This window comes from Aptenodytes forsteri, unplaced genomic scaffold (assembly GCF_000699145.1).
Source record: "Aptenodytes forsteri isolate BGI_AS27 unplaced genomic scaffold, ASM69914v1 Scaffold81, whole genome shotgun sequence".
NCBI lineage: Eukaryota > Metazoa > Chordata > Aves > Sphenisciformes > Spheniscidae > Aptenodytes > Aptenodytes forsteri.
In genome coordinates, this window is record NW_008795259.1 from 5,144,159 (window position 1) to 5,164,864 (window position 20,706).

The window sequence follows — 20,706 nt, forward strand, 5'->3', positions numbered from 1 at the left end:
AGGCTAAACAACCCCAGTTCCCTCAGCCACTCCTCGTAAGACTTGTGCTCTAGACCCTTCACCAGCTTCGCTGTCCTTCTTTGGACACGCTCCAGCACCTCAACATCCTTCTTGTAGTGAGGGGCCCAAAACTGAACACAGTATTCGAGGTGCGGCCTCACCAGTGCTGAGTACAGGGGGACCTTCCCTAGTCCTGCTGGCCACATTATTTCTGATGCAAGCCAGGAAACATTTGAAAGGCATAAAAAATTCACAAAGCAAGGACAGGGGAATAACTGAGTTATTCTAACAGCCTTATGCACAGATTTTGTTTTGTTTGACAGGTATAAATAAGTTCTAGCCTCTGACTGAAGGGGAAAAAAAAGCTTTCACACTCCATCAAACAAGCCTAAGAAATATGTATTTAAAGAAACTGCCACTAATCCATCTCAGTGTATGTAGCAGAAAATAGCATGTGCTTCACTTTACAGCTAGATTTCAAGAAGTAGGTGTTCAGCAGGAGCTTGGTGGGGAAAAAGAAGCAACCATATAAGGCAACAAAACCAGACTAAAAAGAATGCATTTTGGTGAGTTGGGCAGACATCTGTTCTTACCACACAAGGCTTGGCAACTTTCAAATTAGGGGAACCTCAGATTACCCGTTCAGCTAGGAAGTAACACACAAAGCAAGGTTCCTCACACGCAAGTCGAGATCAAATTTCTGTATACTTACCTGTCTGCTTTCAAAAGCAGGTTAGATGGCAGTTCAAGGAGCTGGTTGTGTTGCACATCCAGGACCTCCACTTGCGTTCGTTCGAACCGATCTGGTAGCCTTCCCAACATGTTATGTCCTGCCAGCAGCTTACGCAAGCTACTACTGTAAAACAACCTTAGAGAAATAAAAAACACCAAAAATGAGAAAAATCTAAACCAAAAGAGTTGCTTTGAGAATTTAGGTGTAATATCACAGTTCATTACAAGAAAGTGATTCAGCCAACTGATTAGCAGACTTGGTATTAATTACGCACAGATCCAAGAATGTCTTCCCACTCTCCACCAACTTCTTAAAAAGGTTGTTCAGATACAGGGAAGGAGGTTTAAGGATGATTCAGGAGTGAAAGTAGTGAGAAAGGGTTATCTTATTGCACTGTATAAAACATGAATATAGAAGCACGACAGTGAAGGAGGTAATTGCTAACAATGGCTGCAGAAAACTGCACTTGTGGGATCCCCCTAGCTAATGGAAGAACTTCAGGAGCGTGGGTGAAATCACCAGTCACCCCACAAGCTTCATAGTGCTCTATTCATCATGTGCTGACTCATAATCCAATGCAATTCCCCACCCCCCCATTTTCCTTTTCTGTTAATACCAGACTAACATAAAGCCTCCTTTCCAGTTCTACAGCGAATGAAATTTATCTAATCGGCTTTACTTTCTTGAGCTTTTACAAGCGATAGATGACCTGGAGTCCCATCACCCTGCTCCATTTTTTGGGGGGCTGGGAGAGAAGGGGAGGGGGAGAAGAGGGCAACATAAAGAGACAAGAACAAACAGCTGTTTTGATTAAATAGTAAAGCTAAAATTTGCAGGATAAACAACATAATAAGGAGTTTAAAATCTGCACCTAAAGACCTCAAAAATGGAGCAACTCTTGATTTTGAACGGCAACCACTTTCAGCAAATTAAGAAAAAAAGATTATTCTTCATCTGCCACCTGTCTTACATTCCCACTACTGTACTGTTTAATCTGGCAGGCCTGTGCATCATGCTGACCTGTTTCAATCAAAAACTCTTAAATTACTCAGCATTAAAGCAAAAATCTTCCCTCTGTTACAATGACCCAAATACACATAAAAAGCCTCCCCCCGCCCCCCTTCCCTACAATACATCAGGTCATCGGATTATTGTGCCAAAATAATCAATGAAGTATGCTGAGTATTTTCCCCTTGACAGATACAGTCATACTCCGTATCTGTGCGCCAGTGTTAACAGTTATCTCAGTTGGCTGGATCGTCCGCGTTATGACCATGGATACAAGTCAACAGCCAGCTGTATTATTCCAGAAGGCTCAACACAGGGTGAAGAGACTTATCATACAGTGATAAGCATATCTATTACGTTTTCATCATTTAACCATTTTTGTTTCACTCCACTTTTACTTGAAAATCTCTCTCAGTTACGGATTTGCCTTTCTATTCTATTTCCTTTCCTAATCAAGATTGGCCAGTATCATCAACACCAAACATTACAGGAAAAAGCAAAATTGGTTACCAACGTCTCCAAAAAAATTTATCGCTTTGGGGGTTTTTTTTGGATGGGTAGGAGCAGTGCCATTTTAAAATAAAAAAAGTTCAAATCATGGCAAAAACCTTAGCAATTACCTTTTCCATGAAAATACGTTTTATAAATAATTTAGAAGAACTGAGTAAGTCTTTGGGATTTTGTTTGTTCTCTCTTATTTTCCAAGTTACACAAGCACCAAAGGAACTGGGCTGCCTGAAGAGCGATTGAACCACCAGCATTTAACTAAGCAAGCTCCTGATGAGCCTGGGACACCTAGTTCTCAAGCTGGGTGGGGAACCAGGATGCTGGGACTGCTCTTCCCTATGGGCAGCTTTCCCACTTGCCCAACTCCCACTGGAAGTTTTGATGGGATCAAAAAGTTCTAAGGACAAGCACGCCGCTCAGCATCTTCTGAGAAAACATCGTTTGGTAAAAGCATTCAACCAATTCCTTTAGTAAGCAACTGTTCAAGAGAACACAATGTTGAATACAAACAGATCTTTTAAAAAAACAGACAAAAAAGAACAAAAATACAGACAGACATCTTGTTCACTGGTGGCAGCAAGGACATTTTGGCAACTCTTAATAGAAGCATTTCCATTTTCTTTGGGGAATCTTTGGCAACGTGAGTTTTAGGAAAATGAATTTGTCCTGCATAGCTAAGACTAAGTACCCTTTTTGTTATTTTTCAGTACTTTTAAAGCAGAAATGGCTGCATTACAGCCCAGCGTACCTTGTTCCTATTTTCTTTAATTGAGACAAACATCAGTACACAGCCCTCTATCTCAACTGCTTCAACTCTTTGTCTTCAAGGATTGTTTTTCTGTTTCAAGAGGCGAATGCCCATAGCACCAACTGTAGTTTGCTTAGATTAGGTGCAACCTTCAGGATTCCAAGAAACTGCTGGTCAGCCAAGGCTTGAACATTTGTGGTTAGAGTTGCAAGCATCCTCCTAGAGAGTCCTGCTCACTCACTTCACAGGTTTTCAGAGTGCTATTCTATGTAGAAGGAAAAGCACACAGCAGTGCACATGAACGCACTTACTGGGCACTAGTATTTACCTGATACTTAACAGTAGGTCTATACGCCTGATCCATTTGCATTTGAATCCAGACTCAAATTTCCCTAAAGTTTAACAGAGGTTCAAAGCCTGTGTTTTGATCTGGGCCTTAAAGCTGAGCTGACTTATTAGGAGCTAAGCTATCTAGACACATACTACAAAGAAGAGCTTTCAAAGATAAGCTGTTTCCTGGGGTTAATGATAAGATGGGAGGAGAGACAAGTGGGATGTTGACTGTACCTAATTTCAGCTAATCATTAATCTCTCAAAGATATCCGGTATGCCTTGATACTCCTTGCTGTTATGAAGTGCAAATGAAAGGCAAATGCACTTTTGCTCCCCCCACCTTCTGAGTAGGCGCAGTTTCACTTTGTGTGAAAAAACAGAGCGATTAATAGTCTGCATGTTAGCCTATTAGTTTGCTCGGTAAATCTCCTCACACCCTTTTCTGCCCACATTTCTGAAATCTATTCTCTTTCCATTTATGACACTAAAACTGCCAGTTTACACCATATGGCACATTCATCTGACCCAGACAAAACTATCCTTTTTGGTTTCTGATGCTCTTCTGTGCTGTACAGCTCTGTAAGGACAGTATTTAATAGCTCATCATATACTAGCTGTCTACAATCTTCAATGGCTCTGCACATCCCCACGCAATTTCACCCGTTGCGCCCAGTATGTTCTCCCTTTCACAACATCTCTTTTAAAGCGTACAGAGCAGCCAAGAATTACAGCTCTCTTCCAGTGAAGTCAGGGACTCAAAAATTCTCAATACCAGCACCTGACCAGGATACTCACTTGGAACAGGTCTCTCTAGAAAAAACTAATCAGAACCATTTATTATTTAAACTCAACTCCTATTTTCCTTCCTGTTCACTTGCTTTCCTATCATTTGTATTTATCAATTTTAAGTTTAGGCTCCCGGAAAAGAGATCATCTTTGTAGCAAAGGCAATTGCTCTAGTTGCTTGATGAGGCTTAACCTTCTCCTCTCAGCCCTTTTTCACTCAAACAGGGCTGTGAACAGGAGTCTCTAGGCACCACTGAAACTATGTTACGAGTTCTGGATCTCTAAACTGTCATGCAAAGTTATGGCTGTAAATATTTAATATTCAGTATTAAAAATGAAGGGCTTTCCTGCCTGAACAGCCGCATGAACAGCTTCAAAACTTCCACCTGGAGTTGAAAGGCATTGCTTTCTCTGCATGAAAGTAAAAGAAGAAAGGCTGGGTGGAAGCTTGAGGCATGACGACACCCCACAAGGTAAAAATAAAATCAAACAAAAGATAAAACGGGCCTGAGAGTCACTGGAACAAGCTAAACACTGAATCAGCAATTATTTCTGAATTGCTTATCCTGTTCCACATTGTGCAACTGGTCTGCAAGACTCACCGGGCAGGCAGCTCACGTATCTGATTGTGGCCAACATCCAACACTTCCAGTTTCCTGCTGTCACATACCCACTCAGGCAGGTTTTCCAAGTGATTTCTATGAATAAACAACACAAAGAGGTATAACTAAACAATAATCGAGATGTAAGACTATTAAGAATACAGCCTCAAGAGAGATACAGATACCTGCAGGACATAAATCTGCTACATGATAAGTTTACTATGAGATTGTATCACCCCTCCTTCTCTAAGGGCACTACCAGTGCAGTAAGGTCCGGAGTGAGGGGGCAAGAAAGCTAACAGCATTATTATCTCTCTAGATGTGCAGCCACTAAGAAAATGGAAAAAGCTGCTTCCAAATTATCGGGGAAGAAAAGTATTAAGAATATCAGAATATCGAGGATGAAGAAGTCTCTCCATGGAGAAGAAAATTTGTGAGATATTCCTCAGAAAATATTCACGCCCTACACAGTTGAAACACACCTCTTCAGTCCCTCATAAATTCAATCCTGAAATCCACTCTCCCACTCTTCAGCTATCTCACTGAATAGAGCAAAATCTTTTTTTGTGTATCTTTAAAGTCAAGCATTTTGCTTTTCTTGCATTTGTCTTCACAGAAACTAACCCTTCTAAAAATTCAGTTCTTCAAGGTAAGTTTTTCCAAATATTGCACTGAAAACATGCAGCTAGGCACAGTGGGGCACCCATGTATCCTGCCTTAAAGACAAAAATTAGCAGCACAAAATACATGGAGGAGATTGTGTGCATGTGCATTCACATAATCACTACTTCAGTTAGCATACACAGATGCAAAACTGGGCATCAAATAATATTCAGGCACTCACAGACTTGAAGTTCAGGAATAGGACCCTTACACAGCATGAACATAAATCAACGTTCATGCGCATTCATGTACTTGTATCCTATAGTTCATTCATGCAATAGCCTTTAACCAAAATATGTGATAGCAAACCAACCTCTCATCCTCAGATAGCTTCCTTTTCAATCTCAAACAGATTTCCCAAATTCCAAGCAAGCCAAGAAGCTAAAGACACCCTACCCATTTAGTTACAATGCCATTGCTGAACTGAGGCACAAAAAGGGTTTTGTGATAAAAATCATGCATTCTGCACCAATTTCATTTACAGCTAAACGGAGAACACAGCTTTACAAAGAATGCTTTTCAGGAAATCACACTTATTTAGCCACACCTGTGTGTTACATTCAGGTGCACAATGGGAGTAACTCATGGTTGATGAAACTTTGAAGTTGATGGCCACTCACCCAGGTTAACTCACTAATTGTTACAATCACCCTCAACAACTTAAGAGTGCTTTAAGCAGGCTTTTTAATGAATGAGATTATCACTTCAACATGCAGATGAGTAATTCATTAATACACATGTATAAAATGTTTTCCAGATTCAGACCTTAAATTGTAAAACAAAATAAAACAACTCCTTTTCCACTTCTTTCCTTATCCCACCTCCTTTGTTAAGGTGAGATTTACGGATGCATTCAAATGGCAACTGCAGACATCCCTGCAGCAGCCAGGGCTGCGGAGAACAACAAAGAGCTGCAGGAGCTGCCGTACTGATGAGTAAACTACCAAGTCATCACCTACACTGGGCTTGTGACACAGACATATCCAGAAAGGAACTTCTGTACATGTCTCATATTGGTGCACGTTTGAATCATCGTGTTGTATCTGTATAAGATAGGAAATCTTTAAATCAGGGAAACTCTTTTCCTTTAACTATAAAGGCACATTTTGCTTTTAGCACTGAAAAAAATAAAAAGGTAAATCCACAAAAAGGAAGCAGGGAAGAACTGGCCAGTAGAAAAAAGCCCATCCTCTAACTCTGAAAATCAGTCTTCTCATATCTCAAGGTCCAATTCCTGCCCCCACTCCCTCCCAGTAAAATACCAGTGAATGTCATTTTTCCATAAGCCTCACTGACGTATATTTTACAGGCCCAAGAAAAAACATACTTACCTAGAAATATCCATATAAGCCAGGCAATTAGGAACTGGATACACATCAAGGTGAACAAGTTCTAGGGGGAAAAATAAATAAAAACAGAAGTGGTGATAAAGATTTGCACTTAAATGGCTGTTCCATAAGAGTGACTTTAAGCAGCCAACCCCGAGAGATTTCAGAACAAGTCAGTAACCTGAACACCTTCAGAGGATCTGAACCTTTGTAAACTGAGTTTTGTTTCTTTATTATGTCTGAGTATGTTTGCTGTATTACGTTGTACTTGCTATGACAGACACTGCATAACTGATCAGAGAGGAGAAACTGGAGGATTTTATAAGTTTCATGGCAAATTCTCATTTTTCCATTTTTGTCCCAGAGCTGTAACTTCACCTCCGCAACCCTCTGCCCAGAATAGTCAGTCACAAACCTGCTCTACTTTTTTTTTTACTGGTCACTAATGGTACAGGCACAGAAGGGAGACTCCCCACTGTGGAACAGCAAGTTCCATGCAACAGAATACACCAGAGTCCTCCATGCCATGGCAAGATCCAGAGAATTTTTCAACACATTACATGAGTCTTTGCATCCCTGTGGAGTTGCTGGTTCAGGCAGCCTTACAGACCTTTTGTAGCATCTCAACTACTGCTAGTAATGTTATATTTTGATTGCTTCAATAATATTTCACATTCTAAGGTTTTTAGGTAGCTAGTGCTTAGCATTAAGGTTGAAGCAAAACCAGCAGACATTTATTTAAGTGTACAGAAAATTCACTAAAGTGAAAATGTAACAAGCATCACAGTTCCTTTGGAAGGTGAGACTAAAACAAGGTGGCTGAGGGTGCAAAGAGAGAATAGCCAGGAGGAACAGCAAGACCAAACAGGCAATTGATTGCAAGATAGGGGTTGACTTGGGTTCTCAGCTCACATTGCACAGCACATGCTCAGATTGTTAACTTTTCTCAGCTACAAGGATCCTGGCATGAATACTTAATGAAGGCACAGGCTTGGATATCATTAAGATGACAGCCTTTTAAAGGTAGTGCAGACTGTTCAGAAAATTCACAGCTCTCTGAGCTTGCATTTTGTTTATTCCATACCAAACTACTCCAACCAATAAAAATGGTGGTGCAAACTGAGTATTTTAAGTAATAGCAGCTTCCAGAGACAGATCAAACAAATCCTATTCATGGAACACAGGAGTTATTCAACTGGAAAATGCTGCATTATTTTTATCATTGAATACAAATGAAGTTACGCATTACAATTTTGGAGCTTTCTGGCCAGAGTAAGCAGCTAGAGGTAATAGCAAAAATATATATTGTTTTAGTTTGTCTCACAAACGGCCACTTGTTCAAACTTTCTCAACTCTGGGGAAAAGCAATAAATTTCCTATTTGCCTTGGTAAAGCAACACATTAATACAACCCAAAAAACTGACAACCTCAAGAGCCCTCCTTGTTGACATAGAGAGGAATTTCAGCCCAAATTTTAAGATTTTCACAGTCTTGAAACCTCCAAATCAGTAGCTCGGTGTTATTTGGAAGTCACTTCTAAGCTCAGAATTGGCAGTAGCATGACACGGCACATGCGAAACCCTTTTATCCAAGGATCATGTCAAGAGCCTCCTGATTACGTGCCCTGCACTCCATAAGCATCCCACAGAGAACCAGGTACGAAAACCAGAAGTCGGATGACAATACCACACAGCTGCCCTGAAAACACACTTACCATTTGAGGAAGCGTACAGCGCTTTGAGAAAATATCCACTGATTTTGAGGGTTACCAGTTGATTCCGTTCACAGTGTAACACTTCGACATTGTTGAAAACTGTTGCATCCAGCTCCCCAAGTTTGTTGTCTCTAAGATCCAGTTGGGTCACATGATGCAGAAAATCTATTTCATCAGCCTCCAATCTCCTAATTGAATTCAATCTTGCAGACAAAAAAGGAGATTAAGTGTAGTTACGTGGCAGGCTCCTGCTGACAAACCAATGCCCACTCTACAATCAGTTGTGCTGGATTAAACTAGCATGCCTCCAGGTTCTGATCAAGGTTGATTTTAAATATTTTCCCCTTTGTTATGGTATTTTAAACGCAGGATGGATCAGCTCTGTTGTTTTATCCATCATGACAAAGGAATGATGACACCAAGTTCCTTTCTAAACTGCTTTGAAAACTACTGATAAAAAGCCCTGCAAGAATGTAAGTATTACTGCTATTGTATCTATAAAAATAAAAGATGATTTGGCTGTTATTTGTGACCGATAGTTTCAAAAAGAACAAAACCTCTATAGTTTCTGCTGGCCTGTCACGAGCATCTGCTGGAGAAGCCTGGCAGATACGAGTAACCTGCAGATACTGGAGTCTCTTGCCTTGTTGAAAGGCCAAATTGAGATTTATGAATTCCCATATTTGCCTCTTGCTTTGCCATGTTCCACAGCAAGCAAATTCAGAGGCCTGAAAATGGGTGTTGAAAGAAAACAAAGCAGAAACCCAAGATGGGTGGGTGTGTCAGAAAGAGAACAGGTTTTATCACATCTTCACTGCAGTGCATTGACACTGCCAATACTCAGCAACTTCCCCAGAAGTTACAACTGAAATAAGATTACCTATAACCCAGCAATGTTTGAGATGGCAGAGCACTCCGAAGAGTTCAGTTTCAAATTCTCAGCTCTGACCAGAACACTAAAATCGATATAGTGATTTCTGTCGGCCCACTGAGCCTCCCAAGCGAGGATGAGGGCACATACCTGCAGTTCTGTTGTTACTCTTGCTTTCACAGAGTTGCCCTCTGTGTAACAGTTGCGTTTTCAGAATAGCTACATCATCCAATTAAAAGAAAATGGGTAATATGCCCCCTCCAATACCACAGCCTACTTTTTCTGTTTTCCGTTTCCAAGCAGTGCTTCCTTCTGATTTTACCGAAGCAAAGCACTTCACTGTGCAGCAAGTGCAGTTTACAAACGCATTTGACATTTACTATTCCAGGCAGCGTTACGAAGAACCACTGTTCGCTGCTTGGTGCGGAAAGGATGCGGCAGACAATGAGAGGGCTGGAGCTGCACTGCTGGAACTCATGGCCAGCTCAGCCACAGCATCCCTACACTAAGGCCAGTTTATTTATTTGCTTTTAACATACATACAAACACAGAGACATATTTTAACCCCACCATATACACTTCAGAATTCATCCATCTATTTTAGCTGGTTTTTTAACTTCTGCTGGCCCTTCCTTGATTGCAAAGTCTGACAGCTACACAGCAGTACGGTACAGCACAGTACAAACGAGCTAAGTTTTAGCTTGAAGAGCTTAATTTAACTAAATGGTTCTAAAATTCATTGTTATTTGGACCTCATGGTCCAGGCTCTGAACTGAGCATTGCTCAGCTGATTGCAGAAGCTGGCTTCCCCAAAGACCGTAAGAATAAAGAACCACCTCATACCAGAGCCATTTGTAATAAGGATCTGTTTAGACTCTGCTGAGAGCATCAATAAAATAATGTTACTCATGGTGGACTAGGCTTTTTAACATACCAAGAAATATTAAAATATCCATTTTTGTCCTCTCACCTTCACTGCCCTTTTCTTCATCTCACACATCTGTTAACATTTCAGACAGAAGCTTTTTGAGTCAGGGACTATCATTTGTATTATATTAACACTGCCCCAACTAGAACTGCAGAAGTCACTACTGTCCCAGGCACTGTTTTGTTCTGGTTTTTGGTATAAATATTAATTTCCCCAACCCGTTTTCCTAACTATTGATCCCCCTAAATGCTACCTCTTCCTCAAAGAAGGGTGCTAAGTCACGGCAAGTGCTGTGAGTTACGTAACACTGCCAGAAACATGGTTCAATGGACTAACACAACAGACTCATACCCAGGGGCTATTCTGACAGCCAAAGAGAAACCATTTCAATACCAATAATTTAGACCCACTTATTTTTCCCCTTTTTCAAATACGTACCTTAGATCCACATGTTTAATGTGAGGCATCCTTTTTAATGCCTGTAGGTTCAGGGTATCCATGCAGTTTCCTGACATACAGAGCTTATCCATGGCGGTCAGCTTCTCCAGCACCCCTGGAATGTCAGTGAACTCGTTGAAGGACAGACTCACGTAGCTGAGCTGATGCATATGCTCCAGTTCATCAGGAAGGGACTGGAGAAAGTTGCCATCCAGCAAAAATGTCTGCAAGCTATTAAAGGCAGGGGAGGGGAAGGGAGAGTGAAGAAAGTGAGTGACCTATTAAATCACATTTCCTTCCTATAAACACACAAATCTGCTGCAGTTACAGTGAAATAAAATATAGAAAAGGGCAGAAGAAAGAAAAATGTTAAGGAATAATGCTTTAACATCTGCTACAGAAGGTATCAACCAAATAATTAAAAGCCTTGCAACTATGAAATGCAGGCTGTGCTAGGCAGTTGTATCGTATCTTCAAACATCTCCAGAACCGCAACTTGTATGATGGCTGAAGTACATAAGCAAGGCGGTTTAAAGATCATCTTCACCATGAAGGTGACCCTTGTGTCAAATACTGGGGACTGGAAGAGCTTTGAGACACAAAGGGTGCTTCCCCTCCACCCGCAACTCACAACTGTTTCCATGCAGATCTACAAACCAGTCTCCTCTGACAAAACCCAGTAGGTTTAAACTGTTTCTCATAGCAAGATTACGTACAGTCATGAAACTGCCTGTTGTCTATATTATCAGTCTGTGTACACTAAGTTTTACGAAAATACTTGCTTGTGCATCTCGCCTACAACTGCTGGAACACTTTTGAGGGCATTGCAGGACACGTTGAGTTCAGTCAGGGTTGGAATACTGCAGACTGCCAGTGGGAAGTCTCCTAAATTATTATTGGAAAGGTTAAGGCTCTTCAACTTGGTGAATCTACAATGAGATAAGAAAAAATAAAAAAAAAGGGAGACATAAGCCACACCAAATTGCCTTGCATTAATTAATACAAGGTAAGTTTGGTTATGTAAATGCAAGTCACATGCATTTTTAGTTTATGTACTCAGAACAACCAGGGAAACTACCAGACACTCAAGTTCAACACCACTTGCAAGAATTCACTCATGTTAAGCTGGCACAGAGAAACAGGCCCTCCTGAACAACACGCTAAATATATTTTTGTACGAGCGTAACAAAGAACAAACCCCTTGCCATCCTTATGATATATGTCGTTTATTCTGGGGCATCGCATCCTGTACTACAGCATTGCTATTTTTCTGAACACATTTCTTGCCAGTAAGACTACCCTAGTGACACTGGTTACAAGGCGCAGGAAATTCTCAGCCTATTTGAACACTACATTTTTGTGGTGCAGCTCAGCTCCATTCATGTGAGTAGATACTGCCTTTCAGCCAAAAATTCTCATTAGAATAGGCTGGTTTGAATACAGCTGGGAAATCTGCTGAATTAAAGCAGAATTTAGCAAGACTTCTGTAGTGACAGAGGTAAATTCTTACACTCTTGATTAAGTACGATGTCAAAGCTTGCATAGATTTCAAAGTTTTGCCCTTGACATTTCACAGAACTCTTAAAAGCCCCTTGGTTTATCACATCAGCCAACGAAGCAACCTGCATGTGCTTGCCTTATTAAAGACGACCGAGACTGAACAAAAAACCCAAGAAGGGGACAATCCAATTAGCCAGCCTGCATGTTCAGCAACATTATTACGGTTGCCTAACAACCACTGGGAGGTATGCCTAAAGGCAAGTAAAAGGATGAATGAAAAGATCTGTGTCAGATTCCGATAGATGGGAGGAAGTTTCTTTTCTGGCATGGTTTACGCCAGGATATTTTATTTGGACTTCGTTTTCCCTTCGTTAAGGCTCAAGTCCTTTATTTGTGCGAACAGGCTTTTATATAACATGGCGATGGAAGCAAAACTGCACCTATGAACGCTGCTGTTCCACGTGAAAGTAATCTCCAACAGCATGTACCAGTGCATCCACAGCCTCTGCATCGGCCCAGCACATTCTTATCTCAAAGCACTTTGTCCTCCCCCGACCAGAAAACACAGACAGAACACACATCAAAAAAAAGTTTAAAAAATTAAAGTTTTAATGGCAAAAAACTCTTAGAAATCCTCACCAGCTGAGGATGGTGGCACGCACCTTTAGTATTGCCTAAATCAAACTAATGCCACTGACTAAAACTCAACATGAAAATGTAAGTAGTGCCTTCAAATCGTAGTTTGATGGGGGTTGTAAGTGAAGTGTGGATTTTACCCCAAAAGACAGGCTATAAATACATTTAAAGTTTACAAATACACTTAACATTTACAACGGCTTGCAGGAAGCAAGGGAATACCGTGCTCTCTATTGGTATTTTGGCGCAAAGATGGCAGAAGAAAAAAAAAAAGGGAAAATCATGGCCAGAGTTACCACAGATTTTGAACACCCTGTGCCATGCTGGAGGCAGAAGTAGTTTGGAACAGAGTTAGATGGAGACTAAATGAAATCCTGCAATCAAATTACTGCTGCAGGGAAAAAAATGCTACTGTGCAGAAACAGTGACTAATGTATCTCTAAAGGGAGAACTGTAAAATAAAAAGGAGGCTAGGGTAAGCTAGCTGATGTTAATGAGGGCTGCTAGCCAGAAAAAAAATGCACATTTTAAACACTATGCCTTCCTATTCCTCTATTTTGAGAGAAAGGGCTTAAAAATCTTAAACCTAGAACCGAAACCCACAATCCTGCATTTATCTTGAAGATAACTGTAGATTTAGGCCACAGATATACTGCCTTGAAATTTGGGGTGATTCTGTGGTGGAACAGCTGTCCCGTATCTTCCTCAAAGTCAACTGCAAATACAAACAAGAGTGCTCTAAGTAGCAGACTCCGGGGCCTTTAGAAACTACATTTTTTTTTCAGTATTTAGGTAAGTGCAAAAATAGTAGCGAAGACAGGAAGATTAAGTCAAAATAACTAAGCTGCTGAAGAAACATCAAAATGCAACCATTCCAATTTTCAAGTCAACCATGAAAAAAGAATTAAGTCATTTATGAATCAACAGCGAGGCTACAGCCTTTACCTGTGCCGCTCTGAAGTCTCAGAAGAACAGTTTAGTGGGCAAAAGCCCTGAGGCAAGTGAAATCTACTAGAAGACCCCACATACAATCTTGAGATAAAATTACAGAAGATCAAGCTCATACACAGAGGAAAGAGGACTGGGACGGGGGTGGTGAAGGAAGCTAAGAAATACATTAACTAACTCCAATGCAGTGTTCAGCTTCAAAGTTTTCTGCACACATTCTTGTGTATGATTGTCCTAGGTCAAAGGAGGGGGGGAAATCAACCCCCTCCCAAATGTATCCGGATTACATCTCTACTACCCTAATGTATGCTTTAATGTGTGTTTATTAAGGGTCTTCTGTGAGTAATCTAATTACTAAGGACACGAACTGAACTGGTTATCAGGTCTATATAATATGTAAGGGAGGATGAGTAGTACATCCAGTATTGGATATACTTATACAGAAACTGAAAATGCACATCTAAGTGTATGTCAAATAATCCACAAAGGAGAGTTCATTCTCAAATCACATTTAAAGAAAAGCTGAAAGACAGACACCATAAGCTTAGTTAAAGGTAACAGATTAATTTAAGACAACTGGCAGGAAAAAGATATTTTCTCTTCCTTTGTAAACATGTTCGTTTACAAAATGCTGAAGTCGCATTCCTCCTCACGGAGCACTGTCACATACAGAACATTACTAAGCCAAACATTTGCTCAAATTTAAGATCTAAGTCTACTTCTCATCTATCCCACTATCCACATCGCAAATGGGTTGGTGCACTTCCATTACGGACCACTGTCATGCTGCACATTTAAAATGCTAAATTGTAAATCTATCTACATATAAGAAGCACTATAAACAATCAGTAGCATTAGTAGCACTTGTAGCATCAATATAAATAAGGTAGGAGAGAAGTATTCTACAGACTCAAGTTTTCTGTTGCTGCTGAGTTTTCACAGTGTCAGGCTTTAAATAGATGTTACAGAGCAACATCTTTGCTGTTTTCTCACACCCAAATCTTTACTCCTACCAGAAGCAGGGGCGCACATCGATGCTGCCCTTATGGCATTGCTGGAAAGAAGAAAAGGCAATGTTTTTCCTTCCTCTTCTCCCTCCTTCCCTGGTTCCAGACTTTGCTATCTGTTAAAAAAAAGTCAACCTGAAGAACAGAATCTCTCAACATGCTACGTTCGGTTAGCTTACTAAGCTTTCTATCATAATGACCAATATATAAACACTCACTTCTCTGACCAAAAATAGTCCTACTTTAAGCTAGAGCAAAATGTTGACATGTCAACCCTTGAGTTTAAACGTGCAATATGACTGAACACTAATTGCCATAATTGAGCCAAAAAATGCCCACTTACTTAATCCTGAAGCTGCCACTTCAGGAGTGGTTTTAGTTTGACATACACAAAATGAGGAGAGGGACTAACGAGAAGTTTGTATCATGGCAAAGCAATGAACTGACACAGTAATTTCAAATTCAGATCTGCCCGATGTGCACAGCAGAGGAATTTCCATTACACAGTACAGCATTTGTGTTCCACTATGTTTGGGGGGTGAGGTGGGGTGTGGGGAACAGTATATTCGAATTGGCCATACACGGTCATTGAAATGCAGCCGTAACAGACTTGTCTGACAAAACCAGTCTTGCCCTACTCTTACCAAAAGCAATTAAAGAGCAGTATTTTACTACACCCAAAACAGAAGACACGGCTTAATAAGGGACTCCGCTTAAGGAAAACCATCACTTTCCCAATACTATCTCCAGTATTTGGGCTCTCATGACTATGCTGTGGTTGCAGTTGAACATCATTTCAAGCAGCAGCACAACTGTCCCTCAGCTCCAACACCATTTCCGAGCAGATTGATGCTGTTGGAACTGAACTACAACTTGCCACCTTCATGAAGGCCTGCTACTTTAGCCACTAACTTAATAAAGAGAACTTCCATATAAACCTGACGCACCGATTTCCTCCTTGGAAATAAGTGGTCCCATTTACTGCCTTTTTGCAGCTGCGTCAGATTTGCCCATCCATAGCCTTATTGCCTAAGGGAGCAGCTAGCCTAGCACCAGAAATACTGTCATAGCATTTTCCTTCCCAGAAAGGTGTCGTCGTAAAAGCCTTAAATTAGTTAGACAATTAAAATGAACTATTCCAGCCCTCTTGCCCTGCTAAGTTTGTCCAGACAGCTGAACAGAGGTAGGCTGTTTCTGCAACAGCTAGGGAGATTCACTTGGATGCTGCAGGTGAAGGCTTTGCCTAACTGAGGTCAACAGCAGCCCTCCCCAGCCTGGGCACAAAGGAGTTTTCAATAGATAACAGAGAGGAGGAAGGAGGAGCTCTGCTGGTGTTTTCCACTCCGTTTCTCTCGACAAGACTCCTGTTCATCCAGACACCAAGTAGCTCACGTCATACCACACAAGAACAGATGGAGTAAAGTCATCTCAGGAAAAGAGGGTCACAGTTTGAGGGCAAAGATTGATTCTGGTCAAGTCAGAAGAAACTTGAACAAATTCACCCATTAATTATCAATTTCTCCATAGCTGAATGAATAGATGAAAAAACAGTTTTATCTGAATTTTTATTTCCTTCCCCCTTTCTTAAAACCCATGGGGGAAAAAGAAAAAGAAAGAAAGAAAAAAGCAGACTGATAGCTGCAATTCTGGTATCTTCACTACCCTTTATGTCAGCACACCAGGAACAGTCATCCTGATATTTCTCCCCTTTGCTTGTATTTAAAACTATAAAAGGCACAACAATTCTGGCATACAGACTTGAGTCTATATGCCAAAATTAATTCGTAGATTGTATTAAAAAAAAAAGAAGAAAACAGACTGCACAAAAAGGAATAAAGTTAAATCTAGGCTGGTATTTTTTAAAATATACAAGTCAGCACACCAGGAACAGTCATCCTGATATTTCTCCCCTTTGCTTGTATTTAAAACTATAAAAGGCACAACAATTCTGGCATACAGACTTGAGTCTATATGCCAAAATTAATTCGTAGATTGTATTAAAAAAAAAAGAAGAAAACAGACTGCACAAAAAGGAATAACCTTAAATCTAGGCTGTTATTTTTCAAAATATACAAATAACCACAGATGTTAAGTCAAATCCAGACTACCTCCAAACTTAAGACAACAATAAAGCTCTTATTCTATTAAATAGTTGGTAAGACGACCATGAAGACAAGAAAAACAAAATGTATGTTTTGTTAGCGGAAATAATCTGAACCTACATTACTGTACTTCACAGTTCTCAATCTCTGCAACATACCTAGCGCACACTGCTTCATTAGGGGGGAAAGACTATGCTCAGAGGAAGAACAAAATTCCTAGAAAAAAACTGAAAATATATTCTCCTTCTCTATATTGGAAATTTGTATTTGAAATACAAAAGCATTAGCTAGGGGTGGGCTTCCAAACTGAAAACATGTTTAAATACATGAAAGCAAAACCCTTACTTTGGAAGCCGTATCAGAAAGCAATAGGCAAGTAAATCGGAGTAGGCTGATATACAATAACTGGATTCCATAAATATGTTCACTACTTTTTGAAGCATTATTTGGAAGAGATACTGCTGTACTTAGCCTAATAGTTCCACTAAACTGCATCCAATTAACAACTGCAATTTCTACTTTTAGACTACACTATTTTTAAAAATGCTATTTTGTAGCATATTTCTTAGTGCCATCTATTTTTCTCCTACCACTATTAAGGAGTTCACTGTTCCAATTTAAAAAAAAAATCAAAAAAATCCAATGTGACTCAGACATTAAACCAAGTTTGCAACTTTCCCCACTTAATCACTTGTAGCAACTTGATTTTGCAATTTATTTTTCTTTAATCAAATGTCACTGATTTTCACCGAGTATTCACATGAAGGGTACTTTGAGTTCGGAAAGGTACACAGGAGCTACGTAGAACACAACCAGTCATGAAGATTTGGAAAGATGCACTAACAAAACCAAACTCTTCCTCCAATGTATTTACAAGCTGAATAAACCAAAAGCAGTAAAGTTACATAAACAACATATTCCAAGTGTCTTCTTTAGTATTATAAATAGCAAAAAAATATTGGAAGGCTACAGAACTGAGAAAATAAACATAGCACCAGAATATAGCAAACACTGGATGAAGTTTCTTACTAGAAGACCTCTGGTTGTCAATATCATACCAACTTCTCCTTCTTGCCCTACTGCTTTAGATGGCTATGCTTCAGTCCTCGGCTTCAAGTGAAAGAGAAGAAACTAGTATAAGAGTAAGGCTCCCTGGCTCTGAGACCATCAGAGTGTGAGAGAAAGCTCCCAGCACCTTCCCACACTGTGGAACATACAATGGCACTCCATTCCTTGCGGTAGTACACTCCCCACGTTAGCTGGAGTCATTTAAATAACTTCAATAAATGTGTGCATTTAAAAGCAAATTCCTTTCCAGAGGAGCATACTTAAAAAAAAAAAACCAACAAAAAACAACCCCAAACAAACAAACCAAAAAACCCCACCAAAAAAACCCAGAAACCAAAAAAGGAGAAAGCAATCTTTTCCAGTGCATCTACTGGCAGTGCCCTGTGGGGCCTGGCAAGTGGGAAGATGTATATTTGGCATTTCATTAATCCATCTGACTTTCTTCGCTAACCTCAGTTTCATACACTAAAAGCAATAATCACAAGGAGCACTTCAATGCACTGAGACCAACCAAGCGGCAGGCTGGAGACTTTCTTCCCTGCTCCTCAATCTCTAGGGACAACCTAGGATCAAACTACATCTCACCCTGACTTCTAGCAAGCTTGTCTGCTGGGTTCACACCAGTTGGGTTGCTAATACTGTTCCCCCCTCACTATCTGGGAACCTACGTGTTCTCTGAGCAATGACTGCATTTTGAATTACCTACTTACTGCACAGTGGGTTTGTAAAGAGGGTTTAGCTTGAGGACTCCCCAAATTCTGGGTTTTCAGATAAAAAACAGCTATCCTACCGTTTGAAGTAGCAAGGGATTTCAGAAACACTTGCATCAATATCTCAGAGTCCTCTAGCCTTCTCATACCCTATAGATGCAACTTGAAGTTACTGCCACTAACCCAGAAGAGTTTCAGCTGAGATGCCCAAGAAGACAGTTGATTTCTAAAGAGGCTCTGGGAGAGAAAAGATACCAACAGATCTTAAGATAAAAATCCATATAATCACTGTTAATAATTAAAAACCACAATCAGAATAACAACTTGTTCTTCAGACAGAATTGGCAAGCATCATTTTGTTTATCGTTAAAACAAACTTTGTGGCTTATTACATCCCACTTGCTTTTTTTTTTTTTAAATCTGCAACAGGCTTATATTAAAAATCCACACACTGACAACTTACTTTTCAATATTAACAAGCAAATAGTATTCTTGATGCCAACAGTTTTTTCCAACAGCACTGACTGAAACAATTATGTATAAATATAAAGCATGCTTAGCCCAGTGAAGCAGAGCAACAGTGAATAAAGACTATGGTTTATTCATTTGCTTCAAACCTAGAGCAATAGTACTCTGCAAAACTAGTAAGCCTGAACTCTTGTTTGCATTTCAGAACAAGAGCTGTGAAGTTGCATTGTAGATAAGGGGACAGTGAGGTTTGGGAACACAGTGTACATATAAATCTCAACTTGATGGTTAAAAAAAAAAAATCTACCAACCAACATTAAAAGAGTGTAAGCAATAAAATTTGTGACAACTTAAGACAACAGAATGTCTTCAATCACTCCAGTTCCAGTATACAGGAGCTAAAACACCAAGGGCTGTAAGGCAAATTCTGACTCGGTAGGGATATTATCACAAGACATGTCAGCCGCTTCTAATACTGCAACAGCTGGGCAATCTTTCAACTGGGGAACCTCCTCTCTCCCCCAAAAGAAAAACACCCTTTCCTATCATTTTAAAAAAGCTACTGTGAGGGAGAACAAGTACCAACATTTGCTGTGCTTTTTCAGCACAGATGAATTTTCGGAATGCCTACTTTTATACATAGTATGAAATACTTATTCCCTGGTAAGTAGGAAAAAAATACAGGTAGCTGTACATACCTTTCAACATTCAGACAGTTCAGTGACAGAAGTTCACAGCTGCAGAGTATCTACAGCAACAGAACTTAAAGTTTCAGTAGACAGTAAAGCAAGTGAAAGTGTAGCTACCAGGAAAAAAAGTGCATCTTCACCTCTGTAAACCTTCACATGCTACCAGCAATTTGGTTCCCGAGATGGAGATTTTTCACTTATGCTATGTACTGAGCAGGACTAAATATCTTATTCAGAAACGCAATAAATTTCATTATTTTAACAACTGAAAGAATCATAGAATCATTAAGGTTGGAAAAGACCTCTAAGATCATCGAGTCCAACCGTCAACCCAACACCACCATGTCCACTAAACCATGTCCCTAAGTGCCTCATCTACACGTCTTTTAAATACTTCCAGGGATGGTGACTCAACCACTTCCCTGGGCAGCCTGTTCCAATGTAACTGCATAAGCAAAAGCAGGAATTCTTGTTTTTTTCCCAATCCATTCCTGATTGTACCTGCCAAGTCAGTGCATATGTCAGCATCTCATTACTATGACCCAGCTGCTTCTAAGTCTACTCAGAGGATAGCTGAAAAGTTGGTATTTTCTTCTGTCTTTGACATACCTCGTTTTGAAATACAGCATTCATGAGCATTTAATAAAACACTTTAGGTGCTAATTTAACAAGAGGAACAGCTAGCACCAAGACCTGCTTATAAATTTATTAATTATTAAATTATAAATTTTCCTAGACTGCCTTGCTAACCAGATTTTAATCGAAAATTGTACCAGGAAGGGTAGATATATAAATGCCAATGCATTTTGTTCACAACATCCAAGCACATGGTTATTTTGGAGCCTTAAATACTTCTGGGCTTGATTCACTGGTGCTGTGCCCTGTGTGCGGCTGCAATTTAGCAATTGAGAATTTGGTA

General features: G+C 40.0%; 1 protein-coding gene across 1 annotated transcript in view; it reads right to left on the bottom strand.

The window, feature by feature from the left end:
• PHLPP1 (PH domain and leucine rich repeat protein phosphatase 1) overlaps positions 1–20,706 on the bottom strand; it is a 68,024-nt gene that overhangs the window by 27,348 nt on the left and 19,970 nt on the right. The window contains exons 4-9 of the mRNA XM_019472055.1: positions 11,442–11,588; positions 10,660–10,890; positions 8,423–8,625; positions 6,712–6,772; positions 4,718–4,813; positions 713–868 (exon numbers count right to left, since the gene is read on the bottom strand). Coding sequence (XP_019327600.1) covers positions 713–868; positions 4,718–4,813; positions 6,712–6,772; positions 8,423–8,625; positions 10,660–10,890; positions 11,442–11,588 — 894 coding nt within the window. The remainder of the gene's footprint in view (positions 1–712; positions 869–4,717; positions 4,814–6,711; positions 6,773–8,422; positions 8,626–10,659; positions 10,891–11,441; positions 11,589–20,706) is intronic.